Source organism: Ceratotherium simum, chromosome X, assembly GCF_057802395.1.
Source record: "Ceratotherium simum simum isolate JZ-2026a chromosome X, ASM5780239v1, whole genome shotgun sequence".
NCBI lineage: Eukaryota > Metazoa > Chordata > Mammalia > Perissodactyla > Rhinocerotidae > Ceratotherium > Ceratotherium simum.
The window spans coordinates 79,421,953-79,441,130 of record NC_141940.1 but is presented as its reverse complement, the minus strand read 5'-3'; the positions used below and the strand labels follow the sequence as shown (position 1 = coordinate 79,441,130).

The 19,178-nt window shown below is 39.5% G+C and overlaps 1 protein-coding gene across 2 annotated transcripts in view; it reads right to left on the bottom strand.

The window, feature by feature from the left end:
- The window catches only part of MTMR8 (phosphatidylinositol-3,5-bisphosphate 3-phosphatase MTMR8), a 195,599-nt gene that overhangs the window by 100,234 nt on the left and 76,187 nt on the right, over window positions 1–19,178 (bottom strand). For both annotated transcript variants that reach the window (XM_087426827.1, XM_014794916.2), the window contains exons 8-11: window positions 18,645–18,754; window positions 12,044–12,169; window positions 11,134–11,183; window positions 1,063–1,263 (exon numbers count right to left, since the gene is read on the bottom strand). In XM_087426827.1, the coding sequence (XP_087282953.1) occupies window positions 1,063–1,263; window positions 11,134–11,183; window positions 12,044–12,169; window positions 18,645–18,754 (487 nt within the window). The remainder of the gene's footprint in view (window positions 1–1,062; window positions 1,264–11,133; window positions 11,184–12,043; window positions 12,170–18,644; window positions 18,755–19,178) is intronic.

Sequence of the window (19,178 nt, the reverse complement as noted above, 5' to 3'; positions counted from 1 at the left end):
AAAAGAAAGAGAAACGTGCATAGAAGCTATCAAGTAAGTACAAATGTTAAAGCAGCAAGATTCATCACTGTTCTCTGTGTTGACAAGAAAACGGAATAACAGAGAGGTGATGTCATGCAGGATATGTCATAGAGGGGCCTGAGAACTTCAGCTAACTGCTACTCAACCAACAGCTGTGAAACAAAGAGTGGGTTGTGAGATAGCTACTTTCCTGTCTATTTCTTTCTGTCTCTAAAACAAGGAGAATACTGCTCACAGCAACTCTATCTTGTCAACCTCAAAAAGTATTTATGTTTTGTATATTGTGGGATGTTAGAGTTTAAGTCGGGTGCAAATTCAACTGCCTACAGGAGCTGGGGAGATAACATTAGAAGTGGGCTGAGAATAAACTACAGGGAGTGGTAAGAACTGTGGCAAACAAGAGTGAGTTTGCTTTATCCAAATGGAGCAACCACAATTCAGCTCTAGCTGATTAATGCTTTGTGAAAATGCAGGTCCAGTGTTGCCAGGGCTCCTGATTTTTCAGAAGAACATCTTGGCACAACGGCTTTTCTATTTAGGGAAAAAAATCCTAAAAATAACTGGATTTTTATGTGAAATATCCTGATATTTAAATGTTGACTAATGTAAACTAATTTACAGTTTAAAAAAATACTCCACAGACTAAACAAAACATGCCTGTTGAGCCAGATTTGGCCCATGAGCTGCCATTTTGTGATCGCTGATACAAGTGATAAAGATAATACCAGTGATATAGATAATAACAACTCACACCTGCACAGAATTGATTCTTTACAAAGTTCTTGCATATCCATTGTTTTATTGGTTCCTCACGATTGCTCTGAAAAGTAGATATTATTATCCCCCTTTTACAGATGAGGAATCTGAGGTTCTGAGAAATCCCCATGCAAACATTGAGTGCTTTATGCTTCAACAGTTCTTTTTATCATCGTCATCTCCTCCCCTTTCCTGAACTGCTGTCTCAAATTCAGAATGGTGGTTACATTCCTTTTGCACTGACCCCCTCTCCCTATTCAGTGTTTTCTCACAAACTGAATTCACCTCAGATCTTCCCGATCCTTCTGGCAGTTTCCAAGAAAGTTCCCAAACTGGCAGGAGAAAATATGGTCATGGATCTCCAGCAGGAAGTTTTCATTAAACTCAAAGGCACAAGGAAATTGTTCCATTAATTGCCAGATACAGTCTAGGAACTGGGTGAAGATAGGGGATACCTCTTTAGAGTCTCCATCCAGGTGGCCACACCTGAGAGATGCAAATAAAGGTAAAGAAAGACACTGGTTAACATCAGGGATTACATTGTTTGGAATAGGCCATAACAAGGTCACCTTTTGCCTCTGTTGGCATTGGCAAGGAAACGCCTCATGCCAAAATGCCACCCAGAATCTCAAAGCTCGTTAATCCCAACAGAACTCTTAGCCACTGGCATATTATAAGCCCTTTGGTCATCTATTCTATTCCTTATACCCTCTTTACAATAGAACTTTCTGCATTGATGGAAATGTTCCATATCTGTGCTGTCCAATACGGTAGTAACTAACTATTAAGCACTTGAGATGTGACAGAGGAACTGAATTTTTAATTATATTTAATTTCAATTGATTTAAATTTAAACAGCCACATTTAGCTCTATGTGAGCAAGGATCATATCTGTTATTTACTGTATACTACCTGGTATGAAATAGGTATTTAATAAATATTTATTAAATGAATAAACAAACCTCATCCCAGAACTGTTTACTGTTTCCTCCTCCATGATGCCCTCTTTACCAACTCTACCATCCACTGGAAACCCTATCCCACTGGAAGCAAACACGGCATCCTCAGCTTCTACATTGAATGGTCTACCTTTTCATTTAACCGAAATCTGCCACACCAAAGACACCACCTCTTCTTGGGGTCTAAAATCAAATGGAGAATGCTCATCATTCCACTCTCCACATACCATAATCCTAAAACAGTGCAGAGGTGGGATCAGCTTTGTCCTTGCTCTTACCACTGCTCTCTACTACTACTTCCCCTCTCTTAAAAACACTTCCATTACGAGTTATGCTGTTTAGCTTAAACTATCTTCCCCTTCCTCAATGTTGTCTTCTACCAATCTTTGAGTCACTTCCTCACATTTTCTGAAGAATCTGACTCCTGTCTGAAGTACTTATCTTTGGGGTCGACAAAGATGACCCACTGGCTTAGCAGGTTCCTTAACTAACTCAAATTCAATTATCTTCACTGATCTTTACCTCTACTCCACATCAGCCTCCAGTATCCATGGCCATAGGCTGGTTCTTGAAGTTACCTAGAGGTTCTTATTCCACTTTGAAATCTTAATCTCTATATCCTACTGACTACCATATATTTCCAAAGCCTGCTTATCTTCTCTCCTCCAGCCTTCATCTCTGTACCTCTCAACCTGTCAGATTCCTACTAGCTTCCTTTTCTTCCTTATCCAGCCTATACTCTATGGTCTGCCCCATCAACTCGTCTCTCCTCATTTTCTTCAACTTTCTCGTCATTCTTGTCATTATTCTCCTTCAAAGTCCAACCACAGATGAGCCTAAAAAGTTATGTGCTCTACTCCCACATCCTGGCTGATGAATGCTGTTTGAGAAAATTATAAAACCACGTAAATTACGTCTCCATACCCAGCTAGAACTTAACTGCATCCGAATAATCTTTATATATGTCCTTAACGCTGCTTTCCCATTAACCTTACAACTCTTGCAAATTTTAAGCTATCTTCTCAAACCCCTAACCGATTTCACACTGGTGTCTAGAGTGTCACTGAAAAAGATCAATGCCATCAAGTAAAAATATCTAACGCCTCCCTCTGACACTCACACACTTAGTTCCTTCACTGTTTGTCCTTCCATCCAGTCTCCATGGAAGAGGTGTTCTTTGTGATAGCTCAAGCTAATCTTTTCAGTTGAACTGTAGCTTTCACCCCCTCTTGTCTCCTCAGGAGCCTTATTCTACTAAACATCCACTGTCTCTTTCATATCTTCAACCTTATCTTCTTTAATGTTCTAAAATGCCACCAATTTTAGGAAGCCTTCTTTGCCCCAGAATGGATAAAGTTCCTTTGTTTATGTTTATCCTTGTCTTAGCACTTATCATACTATACTGTCATTGCTGACTTTTCTGTAAAAGAAGACAGAGATGGTATCTGATTCAACATAGTCTCTTTAATACCTGACATATTGCCTGGCCCAATGTTTGTTGATGAAGGAATAATGAATATATGGACCCAAATGGCTAGAGAGCGGCAATCAAATGAAACTAAATGGATACACACGAACGGGAAAGAATAAGACCTGAATTGTAACCTCCTTGAGGGTAAAACTCACATTTTATATGCCTTTGGTACAGGTCAGTGTCTGATATAATATGCAGCACATTGTTAGGTATTTGGTAATATTTTTTGATTGTTCTGATAACATAGGTAAAGCATCAGTGAGGCTGTTTGGCTTATAGTAGACATTAGATAAATGTAAGCCCTTGTACCCACCCATACTAAAGAACAGAAATCTGTACCTGTCATTTTCTTATAAAAGTTTAAAAGGTGTATTGTCTTAGATATTATTCTCTCTGTCAGAACGCCCTGCTCATCCCACTGTTCTGCCTAGAAAACTCCTCTTCATCCCCAAAAATTCATCATGCAAAAGATGCTGCCTATACCTGGAAACCTATCCTGACTTCTTTAAGCAGAGTTAAGTACTTTTTCCTCTGTGGCCCAGGATGCCTTGTTCCTCACTGAAATATTTAACAATTTGATATATTTGCACACTTTGAAGGCAGAGATGATATTCTACTCACCTTTCTAGCCCTAGTCCCCTAGCACAGTGTCTGGAATATGTTTCTTGATTAAAAGAGATTTATGCCATGTTCAACTTACTGTTCCTTTCTACACAAGAACATACTGGGTTTTGATAAACCTCACACTAATGAACTCTCCTTAAACTCCTCCTTTAAAATGAGGATATTTTTGAGAGAAATCAAGATGGTGGTGCAGGCAGACTCTGAACTCACCTCCTCCCAACAGACACAGCCAATTTACAACTACTAGTGGAAAAATTACCCTGAGAGAGAACTGAAAACTGGATAAGAGGAACTCCTGCAACAAATGACAATCCTAACTGAGGTGGAAGAGGCAGAAACTCCCTTCTATAGAGAAAAAATGCAACCTTCACAAGCCGCAGCGCTTCACAGCCACCCGGGAGCAGCTCAGAGCTACACAGCCCTCCCTGGAGGAGTGGGGCTCTGAGCCACGGAGTGTTCCTGCTGTAGGCATTTTGTGGACCCAGCACAACTGACATGAGTGGCATAATATCTGACTTTGCCTGCTACTAAAATATTGGGGAGTACCCCTAGAAAAGCTGGTTCACAAAGAAAATAAAGCCGGCTCTTAAAGGGCCCACACACAAATTCACCTGTTTCAGAAAGAAAGCTAAAATCTACAAAAGAAAGGTGCACAGAGCTTTGGTGAAAAGAGACTCACCTGATAGGCTCTGAGTGCATCTCGGTGAGAGGTGAGACATCTCCAGGGACTGGGACATTGGCAGGGGCCATTGTTGTGGCCTGGTGTGGGCATGCTGATATAGGCGCTGGCAGATGCCATTGGAGTTCTCCCTGGGGCCTGCTAGCACAGGGTCTGCCCAACCCACTAGAACAATGATTTAATCCAGCTCAGCCAGGGCAAGTAGTGCACCCTAGAGACTGACCCCACCCAACAACAAGCCCTCAGGCAATTTGTGAGCTTGCACAGATTGGTGGCTGGATTCTCTGCAGCCTGGCAACTGGGCCCACTTCAGTGGGGCAGGGCGTGTGCAAGGAGTGGGTGGAGAGAGTGGGGTGGTGGTGGAGTGTGTGGGGCTCCTGCCTTGGAGAGACTGGGTCCACGTCAGGACATTGGGGCACGCACACAGGGCAGAACTGTGTTGACTGTGTGTGTGGACCTGTGGGCAGCAGGGCTTGTCAGCTACAGAAGACTTGTGCTTCTCAAGGACGCACATAGGTGGTTTGCCGCACCTTCCAAAGCCTGAAACAATTGGGTGCTCCCATGCCTGAGGTAAGCCACACCCAGTTGCAATACTCAGAGAGCTGACAAGAGACCTAAACGCTGGAGGCTTATAGCAATTGTAAGCCCGAGAGCCTAACAACCTGCCACACTGGAGGCCTACTCAATCAAAAGAAATACTGCAACACAAATATGCTATTAGACCTTGAAGCCAACTGTGCTGGGGTGCCCCACACCTGATAAAGAGACTGAAGGGCCCACAACAACTACAAGCAGCTGAGCATTACAACACCTGGCCAGGTGCATAGCTCAGCATCCCTGTGCACCTACAGGGAGAGCAAGCACGCCACGACAGAAGGACACATGTAGCCCACATAGGGGTCACTCCTGGAACATTCAGAACTGAGGGAAGCACACTGCAGGCCTCATAAGGCATCACTTATATAAGGTCACCTCTCCAAGAGCAGGAGGCGCAGCTGACCTACCTAATACATAGACACAAGCACAGGGAAAAGGGAAAATGAGGAGGCAAAGGAATACATTCCAAGTAAGGGAACAGGATAAAACCCCAGAAAAGGAACTAAGTGAAACAGAAATGAGCAACCTACCTGACAGAGAGTTCAAACAAAGAGTGTTAAGTATGCTTACTGATCTTGGGAGAAGAATGGAGGAACTAAGTGAGAAGTCAACAAAGAAAGGGAAGATATAAAAAAGAACCGATCAGAAATGAAGAATACAATATTGGAAATGAAAAATTCACTAGAGGGACTCGAAAGCAGAGTACAGGATACAGAAGAACGGGATCAGCAAGCTTGACAAAAGACTAGAAGAAATCACCCAAGCTGAACAGGTAAAATAAAAAAGAATTAAAAAGGGCCGGTCCTGTGGCTTGGCAGTTAAGTGCGCACGCTCCGCTGCTGGTGACCCGGGTTCGGATACTGGGCGCTCACCGACGCACTGCTTCTCCGGCCATGCTGAGGCCGTGTGCCACATACAGCAACGAGAAGGATGTGCAACTAAGACATACAACTATCTACTGGAGCTTTGGGGGGAAAAAAAAGAATTAAAAAGAGTGAGGACAGTCTAAGGGACCTCGGGGACCACATCAAGTGCACTATCATCTGTGGTATAGGTGTCCCAGAAGAAAAGTGAGACAAAGGTGCAGAGAATCTATTTGAAGAAATAATAGATGAAAACTTCCCTAACCTAAGGAAGGAAAAAGACATTCATGTACAGGAAGAACAGAGAGCACCAAACAAGATAAACCCAAGAGGCCAACTCCAAGACACATCATAATTAACATGTCCAGAATTAAAGATAAAGAGAGAATCCTGAAAGACGCAAGAGAAAGACAAGTTACATACAAAGGAAACCCCATAAGGCTATCAGCTGACTTCTCAGCAGAAACCTTACAGGCTACAAGACAGTGGCATGATATATTTAAAGTGCTAAAAGGAAAAAACTTACAGCCAAGAATACTCTACCCGGGAAGGTTATGATTCAAAATGGAAGGAGAGATAAAAAGTTTCCCAGACAAGCAAAAATTAAAGGAGTTTGTCACCAAGCAACCAGTACTACAAGCAATGCTAAAGGGATCTATTTAAGGGGAAAAGAGAAGACCACAAATAGGAAAAATTCTCCATTTCCATGATAAGAGGGTAATGGATACAAATGCACAAAATGAGGTTAGATATGATATCAAAAACATAAAATGTGGGAGGAGGGGAGTAAAAGAGTAGAGCTTTCAGACAGAGGTCAAACTAAAGAGACCATCAACTTAATACAGATTCCTATATACGTAGGTTACTATATATGGACCCCATGGTAATCACAAACCAGAAACCTATAATAAATACACAAAAAACTAAGACAAAGGAACCCAAACATAATACTAAAGAAAGCCATCAAACCACAAGGGAAGAGAGCAAGAGAAGAAGAAAAGAATAGAAAAGGATTACTAAAACACCAAAAAAAAAATGTTAAAAAATGGCAGTAAGTACATACTTATCAATAGCTACTTTAAACGTCAATGGACTAAATGCTCCAGATAAAAGGCATAGGGTGGCTTATTGGATTAAAAAAACAAGACCCATATATATGCTGCATACAAGAGACACACTTCAGACCTAAAGACACTCACAAACTGAAAGTGAAAGGATGGAAAAAGATACTGCACGCAAATGGCAATGAAAAGAAAGCTGGGGTAGCAATACCCATATCAGACAAAATAGACGTTAAAACAAAAATTATAAAAGGAGAAAAGAAGGGCATTATATAATGATCAAGTGAACAATACAACAAGAGGTTATAACACTTGAAAATATCTATGCACGCAATGTAGTAGCAACTAAAATATAAAGCAATTATTAACAGACATAAAAAGAGAAATAGAGAGTAACACAAAAATAGTAGGGGACTTGAACACTCCAATTACACCAACGGATGGATCATCCAAACACAAGATCAATAGGGAAACATTGACCTTAAATGAAACACTAGAACAGATGGACCTAGTAGATATATACAGAACATTCCATCCAAAAACCGAAGAATACACATTCTTTTCAAATGCACATGAAACATTCTCTAGGATTGATCACATATTAGGCCACAAAACAAGTCTCCATAAATTTAAGGAGATTGAAATAATACCAAGCATCTTTTCTGACCACAACGTTATGAAACTAGAAATCAACTACAGGAAGAAAATCAGAAAAGCCTAAAATACAGAGATTTACAAAATGCTGCTGAACGATGATTGGGTCAATGAAGAAATCAAAGGAGAAATCAAAAAATACCTGGAGACAAAAGAAAAGGAAAATACAACATGCCAGAATTTATGGGATACAGCAAAAGCAGTTCTAAGAGGGAAGTTTAGAGCAATACAGGCCTATCTCAACAAACAAGAAAAATCTCAAATAAACAATCTAACAACGCACCTAAAGGAACTGGAAAAAGAAGAACAAACAAAGCCCCAAATCAGTAGAAGAAGGGAAATAATAAAAATCAGAGCAGAAATAAATGAAATAGAGACTAAAAAAACAATAGAAAAAATTAATAAAAACAAGAACTGGTTCTTTCAAAGGATAAACAAAATTGACAAACCTTTAGCTAGACTCACCAAGAAAAAAAGAGAAGGCTCAAATAAGTAAAATCAGAAATGAAAGAGGAGAAATTACAATGGAACCTCAGAAACAAAGAAGATTATAAGAGAATACTATGAAAAGCTATATGCCAACAAATTTAACAATCTGAAAGAAATGGATAAATTCTTAGAATCATACAACCTTCCAAAACTGGATCAAGAAGAAATAGAGAATTTGAATAGACCAATCACCAGTAAGGAGATCGAAAGGATAATCAAAAACCTCCCCCAAAATAAAAGTCCAGGACCAGATGGCTTCCCTGGTGAATTCTACCAAACATTCAAAGAAGACTCAATACCTATCCTTCTCAAACTCTTCCAAAAAATTGAGGATGGAGAGAAGGTCCCTAACTCATTCTACCAAGCCAACATTATCCTGAAATCAAAACCCAGACAAGGACAACACAAAAAAGGAATATTACAGGCCAATATCACTGATGAACATCAATACAAGAATCCTCAACAAAATACCAGCAAATCACATACAACAACACATTAAAAAGATTATACACCATGATCAGGTAGGATTTATTCCAAGGATGCAAGGATGGTTCAACATCCACAAATCAATCAACGTGATACACCATATGAATAAAAGGAAGAATGAAAGTCACATGACCATCTCAATAGATGCAGAGAAAGCATTTAACAAGATACAGCATCCATTTATGATAAAAAGTCTGAATAAAATGGGTATAGAAGGAAAGTACCTCAACATAATAAAGGCCATATATGACAAACCCACAGCTAATATCATCTTCAATGGTGAAAAACTAAAAGCTATCCCTCTAAGAACAGGAACCAGACAAGGATACCCACTCTGCCCACTCCTATTTAACTTAGTACCAGAAGTCCTAGCCAGAGCAATGAGGCAAGAAAAAGAAATAAATGGGATCCAAATTGGAAGGAAGAAGTCAAACTATCACTATTTGCACATGACATGATTTTATATATAGAAAACCCTAAAGAATCCACCCAAAAGCTTTTAGAAGTAATAAATGACTACGGTAAAATTGCAGGATACAAAATCAACATACAAAAATCAGTTGCATTTCTATACACTATCAACGAAGTAGCAGCAAGAGAAATTAAGAATACAATCCCATTTACAATTGCAACAAAAAGAATAAAATACCTAGGAACAAACTTAAACAAAGAAGTGACAGATCTGTACACTGAAAACTATAAAACATTACTGAAGGAATTTGAAGAAGACACAAAGAAATGGAAAGATATTCCATGCTCTTTGATAGGAAGAATTAACATAGTTAAGATGTCCATACTTCCTAAAGCAATCAATAGATTCAATGCAATCCCTATCAAAGTTCCAACAACATTTTTCACAGAAATGGAACAAAGAATCCTAAAATTTATATGGAACAACAAAAGACCCGGAATAGCCACAGGAATCCTGAGGAAAAAAATACAAAGCTGGAGGTATCACACTCCCTGATTTCAAAATATACTACAAAGCTATAGTAACAAAAACAGCATGGTACTGGCACAAAAACAGACACACAGATCAATGGAATAGAATCAAAAGCCTAGAAATAAACCCACACATCTATGGACAGCTAATCTTTGACAAAGGAGCCAAGAACATACAATGGAGAAAAGAAAGTCTCTTTAACAAATTGTGTTGGGAAAACTGGACAGCCACATGCAAAAAAAATGAAAGTAGATCATTACCTTACACCATACACAAAAATTAACTCAAAATGAATTAAAGACTTGAATGTAAGACCTGAAACTATGAAACTTCTAGAAAAAAACATAGGCAGTATGCTCTTCAACATCGGTCTTAGTAACATATTTTCAAGCACCATGTCTGACTGGGCAAGAGATACAACATAAAAAATAAACAAATGGGACTACTTCAAACTAAAAAGCTTCTGCACAGCAAAGGAAACCATCAACAAAACCAAAAGACAACCTAGCAATTGGGATAAGATATTTGCAAACCATACCCCTGATAAGGGGTTAATCTCCAAAATATATCAAGAACACATGCATCTCAACAACAAAACAACTAACAACCCAATTAATAAATGGGCAAAAGACCTGAACAGACATTTCTCCAATAAAGATATACAGATGGCCAACACGCACATGAAAAGATGTTCAACATCATTAACTATCAGGGAAATGCAAAATCAAAACTACAGTGAGATATCACCTCACGCCCATCAGAATGGCTATAATTAACAAGATAGGAAACAACAAGTGCTGGAGAGGATGTGGAGAGGGGAACTCTCGTACACTGCTGGTGGGAGTGCAAACTGGCGCAGCCACTATGGAAAACACTATGGAGATTCCTCAAAAAACTAAGCATAGAACTACCACATGATCCAACTATTCCACTGCTGGGTATTTATCCAAAGAACTTGAAAACACGAATGCGTAAAGATACATGCACCCCTGTGTTCATTGAAGCATTATTTACAATAGCCAAGACTTGGAAGCAACCTAAGTGCCCATCAAGCAACGAATGGATGAAGAAGATGTGGTATATATACACAATGGAATACTACTCAGCCATAAGAAATGATGAAATCCAGCCATTTGTGACAACATGCATGGGCATTGAGGGTATTATGCAAAGTTAAATAAGTCAGAGGGAGAAGGTCAAATACCGTATGATCTCACTTATTAAATAGTAGATAATAACAACAAACAAACACATAAAGACAGAGATTGGATTGGTGGTTACCAGAGGGGAAGGGGGGAGGGAAGAGAGCAAAAGGGATAATTAGGCACATGTATGTGGTGATGGATTGTACTTAGTATTTGGGTGGTGAACATCAGAACATGATGTAATTCATGCAGAAATAGAAGTATAATGATGTACACCTGAAATTTATACAATGTTATAAACCAATGTTACCGCAACAAACAAAAAATTTAAAAGAAAATTAAATTAAAAATAAATAAATAAATAAAATGAGGATATTTTTACCTTTGGGAGAACTTGTGGCCCATGGATATCCATTCCTTCTCTATCAGGATCTTCATATTTATACAAAAAGAAAAGTTTGCATTAGGAAAATAACAAAGTGAATTAACCATACATTTAAAAATATCAAAATATTTTTCTAAAATGGACTTTGTACAGTTTGGGTTGACCTGATCATAAATATAAAATTAACTTCCCAAATGATAACTAAGTACATATCTTGGATTTCATTTAAAGGCTGCCTTCAAATTCCAAATGCTCTCAGGAAAAATTATTCTGGATTTTATCCAGTGTCACATTTCTTTTGGCTTTTACATGATGTGTACCAAGCCATTGGAGCCATAACTAAATAAAATCCTGATAAACATGATATTGAATTCAACCTATGAAAAAACAGGAACCCAAAGGCAGTATTTGTGTTTGTACCAAGATTTGTTCTACAATCACATTTTTAACCATTTAAAAAAATAATTTCCCAAAAAATGAGGATGCACTCCTATCGTGAGTTCTGTTTCTTAGAAAGATCAACTAGGAAGCCTTGGATTCAGCACCAGAAAACGATCACAAGTCAGACATATAAACAGCTAACAAGTTGAAGATGATGAGCCCATCAGACGACCTATATAACAGTACTTCATTCAGCTTTGCAAACTTTTTGAGTCTTTCCTACCCCTTACAGCAGCCTGTTACATACAACTTACCTTCTGATAGGTAAGAAACTATGTTGAATGTGCAACAGAAAGTATACAGAATGCAAATGCCTGGTTTAATGGAAAGAAGCTAAACTGAAAAACAACTATTTTTCTAGATTTGGAGCTCTGTCTTGTAGAAAACAAGTTGGTTGAGAGTTCTTTTTAATTTATTCACAATCTGTCACTCACACAAAGTAAAATACAATTGCTTGTTCTCTTACCATGAGTCCTTTGAATGTCCTATAAAATGGATCTAGGAGGATGCTGGCCACAGAGCAGACTTGTGCTGTGCGGTCCCACCCATCAGAACAATGGACTAAGACATTGGCCTTTTCTACCTTCACCGCCTGTGAAGACAAGAGGCAAAAAGTAGCAAAAACAACTTTTGCATAGCATGCTGGGTTAATAAATAGGGTTGCCAAATACTATCCCTACAGCACAGATAACCTGGTCTTACTGGGTTACATTAATTTCTTCTCATAATATTGGCATCTTCTATGGGGAATGAAAAAGAAAATAAAGCAGTGTAACAGAAGAAGGAGAGCTTACCTAATAGGAAAAGAAAATCAAAACCAAGACATGATGCAAGGTAAAAAGAAAAACAAAGGGAGTTCCAAAGTCACAAAACTTCTGAAGAAGACAAGGATCAATTCTCAGAGAGAGAAGTGGGCAGGAGGAAAAATTCATGCTCAAAAACACAGAATGGAGAGTTCTGCATTCCAGTCTCAGATCTGACAACAATTTCCTCTGGAGTCCGTAGCTATTTAATCTTATTAACATAAATCCTTTCAACTTAAGATGGAGAGGTTTACCTGTCTTAGGTCAGTTTCTGTACAATTATAATGATGTAAGGATCTGGGCAGTTACTTAACCTGGGCAGTTGTGACAATGGTAAACATTGGGCATTCACTTATTTATTATAACACTTAATTATGTACCCTTCTGTGCCAGGTATGTGCTTAGTATTAGAGATACAGAGATGAGACTCAGTTTCTGCCTTCAAGGAGCTCACAACCTAGCCAGGGTGACTAAAGGTAAATAAATAAACACAATACAGTAGAAAAACTGCTGCTACAGAGTAATGGTAGTAACTATATCCTTTTGTAGGAGACAGCGAAGCTTAAGCCTTGAAGAAGGATTAGGATTTCCTCAGGTGAGGAAGGAGAAGGAAATTTATTCACTCATTCATTTATCCACCCACCTAGCCAATAATTACTGAGTGACTATATAAGAAGTGCTATAGTGTGCACTGGGGATACAAAGGAGACAAACACTTAAATGAATGATTACAAACCAATGATAACTAAAACAATAAAAGTCCATACCATGTACAACAAAGGCACAACATAACCAAAGAGAAGGAGACAGCTAAAGTGTATCTTGTTGGATAAGTAGGCATTCGTCAGATGGACCAGGAGGAAAGGACATTCCAGGCAGGGGGCACAGCATTACAGCATGTACAAAGGCAAGGAGGCATGACGGAGGTGAGGAACTCTTAAGGAGCTTGGTAATGGTTGAGGCTAGGCTGGGAGAGAGGGAGTGAGGAGAGACAGGCCGGACCAGTAGGGCAAGGGGTGAGACCGACAAGTAGGCGTTTTATCTGGTGGCAACAGGGAACCTGAGTTGTTAAAAGCAGAGAAGTGCCATGATCAGGGATGTGTTTACTGTGGTGGCAGTAAAGAGAATGGATTAGGAGGACATGAGTTTAGATTTAGAAAGACCAGTCAGAGAACTACTAAAATTGTGAAAGGCAATGAGGGCCTGAACTAAGGTAGTAGCAGTGGGAAAATGAGAAAAGGGAGATTAAGAATGAAAATTTAATAGGGCATAGTGAGAGAATGGATATGGGATGAAGGAGAAGGAAGAGTCAAGGATGATTCTGAAATGTGTGGTATAGTAACTAGGTGGATAACAGTACCATTAGTCTGAATAGTGAACATAGAAGAAACAAGTTTAGTTGGTGTTGGGAGTGGGTAAGAAGATTTCAGTTGGGGCCATGGTGAGTCTGAGGTAGTTGAGGGATGTCCAATGGGGAGTCCAGTGGACAACTGGATATGTGGGTCTGGAGTTCATGAGAGGGAGGAAACTGGGTCAGAATGTAGATTTGACTACTATATAAATAGAGATGATAGCGGAAACTGTGTGCACGGCTGGTGGTGTCCAGGCAGAGACCAAAGTGAGAAAAGGAAAGACCTTAAAAGTAGAGGAGGGCCGGCCCCGTGGCTTAGCGGTTAAGTGCGCACGCTCCGCTGCTGGCAGCCTGGGTTCGGATCCCGGGCGTGCACCGACACACCGCTTCTCTGGCCATGCTGAGGCTGCGTCCCACATACAGCAACTAGAAGGATGTGCAACTATGACATACAACTATCTACTGGGGCTTCTGGGGAATAAATAAATAAATAATAAAATTATAACAAAAAAAAAAAAGTAGAGGAGAGGGGCCGGCCCCATGGCTTAGCGGTTAAGTGCACATGCTCCACTACTGGCGGCCCAGGTTCGGATCCTGGGCGTGCACCGATGTACCGCTTCTCCGGACATGCTGAGGCAGCGTCCCACAGACAGCAACTGGAAGGATGTGCAACTATGACGTACAGCTATCTACTGGGGCTTTGGGGAGGGAAAGGGAAAAAAAGGAGGATTGACAATAGATGTTAGCTCAGGGCCGGTCTTTCTCAGCAAAAATAGAGGAGGATTGGCATGAATGTTAGCTCAGGGCTGATCTTCCTCACAAAAAAAAAAAAGTAGAGGGGAAAGTAGAGGAAGGGGTGCTATTACAGGAGTCAGCCTGTGAAAAAGCAGCCTGAAAGTTAGAAAGAGAACCAGGAGGGAGTAGTTGGATTAAAGCTGGGACTACCAAAATGGTTCAAAGAGAAAGGCATTAACAGTACCAAATGCAGCAAAAAAGTCAAAACAGAATGAAGATTAAAGAGTGATCCCTATATTTGACAAGTCAGGGGTCATTAGTAAGCAAAAACAGTAGTAATGGTATGGAAATCAGATCACAGTGAACAAAAGAGTAAAGGGAGGTGAGGAAGTGCTAATGGGAAAGGCCAACTACTTTCAAGAAAGCTCTAACCAAGAGGAAAGAGGACAACAGCTAAAAGAGGATAAAAAAAGTTCTTTTTCTCTAGGAATTAGAAAGTATTTGAGCATATTTCTAGGGATGAAGCCAGTCAAAATGAATAGGTTGAAAATGTAGGCAAAAGAGGTTCCTTGAAGAAAGAGGGGATGGAATTTAAAATATAGGTGGAAGGGATTAGTCTTACACAGAAGATGGGGCACCATTTCCTCCGAGATAGCAAGGAAAGACACAAATAATTGGTAAGGATTACTAGTGGGAAGATAAGAGATAACCTTAATTTCTCAACGAAGAAGGAGACATGTTTGAATATGTGCTTATAGAGAGGGGAGTAACAGTGGTGTAGCCAGCTTGAAAGCAAGGTACAAATTAGGAATACCTGCTTGGTGGAACAGGACTGGGACCCAACCAGGAACACATAAAATGACTGCTAAGTGGCCCAAAGACTACAGGACTACAGCTAAGATTATAGACCATAAACGTATGATAGTACTAATTAATAAGGCTATGGGATTTATTTCTTGGCAGCAATGTTTAGTAGTCAGGATATAAGAGCAGAGAAAGTAGAGAATGACTGGGATTAGCAGGGCAGGTAGAGTGGAAGGATAATGGGCAAGGTGGAATGGATGAGATGCTACACCACCAGGTCTTGGCTAGATAGGGAAGAAGGTGGGAAAAGGTGGAAAAAGAGGAGTTAAAAGTGTAGAAGTCTCCATGGGATAGAAGAACCAAGTTAGTCAAAGTAAGAGTGTGAGAACTGGAGTATAAAAGCTCAAAGAACTATCAGTGCAGAGTGTTTGATAGGTTGTACATGGACATTCAAATCTTCTGGAATGAGAGAAAGAATCAGGATGGAGAGGAAGGTGGTAAGGCCATTCCCAAAGTCCTTAATGGGGAAGGGAGAGTAACTAGGAGAGGTACAGAGTGGTATACCTAAATGAAATAGACCTGAAAGGAGGAAAGAGTTTTGTAAGGAGCAAGGGGAATGCTGAACCTGCTGTGGGCCCTGTGGATCATGGGGTGTGGGAAAATGAGCAACCTTTGTAGTAGAAGGCACAAAAGAAATGATATTCCTAGAAGAATAGGTAGGTTGCAGGTGAGACAAGAGTTAGAGAGACCTGGAAAAAAGTTTCTCAACCTTTTTAACTTCTCAGTTAACCAGACACCTCAGGTAGTGTCAGAGGTCTGACAGTAGCAACTACACTCTTTCCTTAGGGCTCCAAATAGAGTGAAAAGTCACTAGTGGATAGGAAAAGATGCTCGATTTCACTAATGATTAAAGAAATGCAAATTAAAACATGACATAAAGTGCATCACCTATCATATTGGCAAAGATTAAAAAGACTGACGATAACTATTGCTGGCACTGTGAAGAAATAGGCATTATTGGTGGGAATGGAAACTGGTGTGACATTTGGAGGACAATTTGGCCACATCCAGTAAAGTCTGAACTATTTATGCTCTTTGACTCAGAAAATCCACTTCTAAGAATGTCCACACATATAAAGATATATGTCCAAGGGTATTTGATGCAACAATGTCTTGCATTTGTGAAAAACTGGGAATAACTAAACTGCCCATTAACAGGGGACCACGGTAAATTCACATAATGGAATATTATACAGTCACTGAAAAGAATGAGGTAGTACTGACTGAACTGACCTAGAAAATGTTCATTATATATTAAGTATAAAAAGTCAGTTGCAGAACAATATGCACAGTATAATCCTATTTTTACAAAGTAGCAATAATGTAAGTAAGGAGATATGTTGAAAAACTCTAGAGCTGCACTGTCCAATATGGTAGTCACTAGCCACAAGTTGCTATTTAAATTTAAATTCATTAAAATTAAATAAAATTAAAAAATCAGTTGCTCAGTCTCACTAGCCACATTTCAAGTGTCCAACTGCCACATGTGGCTAGTAGCTATTGTATTAGTACAGATCTAGAACATTTCCATCATCATAGAAAGTTCAAGTAGACAGTGATGATCTAGAGGCAGACAAACTTTTAATAGTGATGTGTGTGTTGTGGGGCAAACTACGGTGGATGTTTACATTTTATGTTATATATTTCTGAAATGTTTACTTCTTTGATAGTAAATGTGTATAACTTTTGTAATGAGATAAAAATAAAATAAAGATAATGAGAGAGAAAGAGAGAGAGGGAGAGGTACCATAGTGTTTTTGAGAACAACAAGAAGTTCACTATTGCCAGGATCTTATAGGCAACAGAGAGCCATTGGAGGATTTTGAGCTTAAAGTGACATTATAAGATATGCTCAAGAAAGATGAGTTTAGAAGCAATTTGGTGGCCAAACTGGGGAGCAACTACTAGAGACAAGTAAACCAGTTAGGAAGTTATTATATACTTTAGGCAAGGGATGACGAATATCTTAACTAGGGAAATAGCAGTAGAGGCTGAAAAGAAAGGATAGATTTGAGAAACACTTTTGAGGTAGAACTGATAGGACTAGGCAATTGTCAGATGGAGGGGAAGAGAAAGAATTCAAAGTTGACTGAGTTTCAAGCTTGGGATACTGGATAGGCGGTGATGGAGATGGGGAGCAGAGGATAATTGTACAATCCCAAGTCTATCTTTTTCATTCACTCATTTTAATTCAACCAATATTTATGAAGTTGTACTGCCTATCAAATCTATCCCTCTTCTACATCCTCACTCTTTTTAGTTTAATGAAGTCAGTTTCAGAAAGGGAATACAGATGTATGGGTGTAGGACATGTAAAAAAGGAACAGTATGAAGTATCGTTAGAACAATGGGCTTGAAACAACCAAGTAGGTCACATAGTAAACATTAATGAACAAATTACAATGAAAAATGTAGGCAACAGGACTAGGAAAGTGAAAAGCACTAGGGCTGGATATTTAAGGCAGTTAATTACACACATTGTTCAAACCTTTTAAGCCAGAGGTTATATAACTTATTACCTTCAACCAAGAAGGTTGAAGTAGGAGTGAAAAGTCATTCTCTCCTTTTCTTTACTTCTAATGGGGGTGGGGTGAAAAGGGAGCGTTCTCATGTAGGAATATATATAAACAAAACATCAAAATGAGAAAATGTACACTCCAAATTTCTTTTCTTTTTTTTTTTTACATCACCTAGCAAATGATACAAAGGCCAGGGTTCTAGCGGTCAGAAAATAAGTGAGTCAGCATAAATGCAGCCTGCCTATACTGCATTCAGAGGCAGACCTATACAACGAAGTCAAAAAGGTCTGCTTTATACTCGAAGCTCTGAAAACCCAGAGACACACAAGCTCTGCATTTATTTTACACCCATTCTTACTTCCACTTGATATCTTAGAATCAACATAAAAACACATCAGAGAGTATTTGAGCTGGAAGGACCATTAGAGATCATCTACGAGTTTTTAACCTGAGGTCCACAGGTCTGTGGGCCCTGTGAAATTAAGGTCCATTTTCTATATGTATATCCATATGTACATTTTTCCAGAGGGAGAGGATCAGTCATATTCTCAAAGAGTTCTGTGGGCCCCACAAAAGTTATACCATTAGATTCTAGTCCAATCACATTCTTTTACAGATGGAGAAACTGAGGCCCAGAGAAGGGAAGAGATTCATCAAGGCACACAGTAAATTAGTAGCAGAGTTGATTCTAGAAACTAGGTTTCTTTTCAACAATCTTTCCACCATGGTATGCTGCTACCTCAAGAGATCCCATAATTAAAGTCAGTGCAAGTTCTTAAAAGTCCTGGTTATTACCTTTGCAATGAAAATTCCAGCATCCATAATAGCTTTAATGTGTCTCAACCACCCTGAGCTCTCCAGGCCGCTAAGAAATTCACTCATTGTTGGAGTTTTCAATTCACAAACTAAGGTAGAAAAGGAAGCAAAGATTGAAATTCACAATCACCTCAGTTTATTCACCAAGAAAGGAGACAAAGTAGATCCCCATTTTGTAAATGAGGAAGCTGAGGCACAGAAAGGATAAATGATTAGTTGGAAACCACACAGTGAGTCAGAGACAGGACTAGGGCTAGAGCCTACCACATCTCTCAGCTTGGGTCTCTGCTTTCTTGAGTTGTAGAACCCTCCCCAAAGCCCACAGAAATCTCTGAAGAAGAAAGCCAGAAGACTGAGTCAGCAACCACAGAAAACACTCACATTTCCTTTGATTAGAAAATACATTTGATTCCCATCCTAATTCCACTCATTCATCCTAACTCTGCAGGCCATTAACATCTATCTTTTCTCCCACACCCCTACCAATTCCCTTCAGCCCTGTGCTGTCTCAAC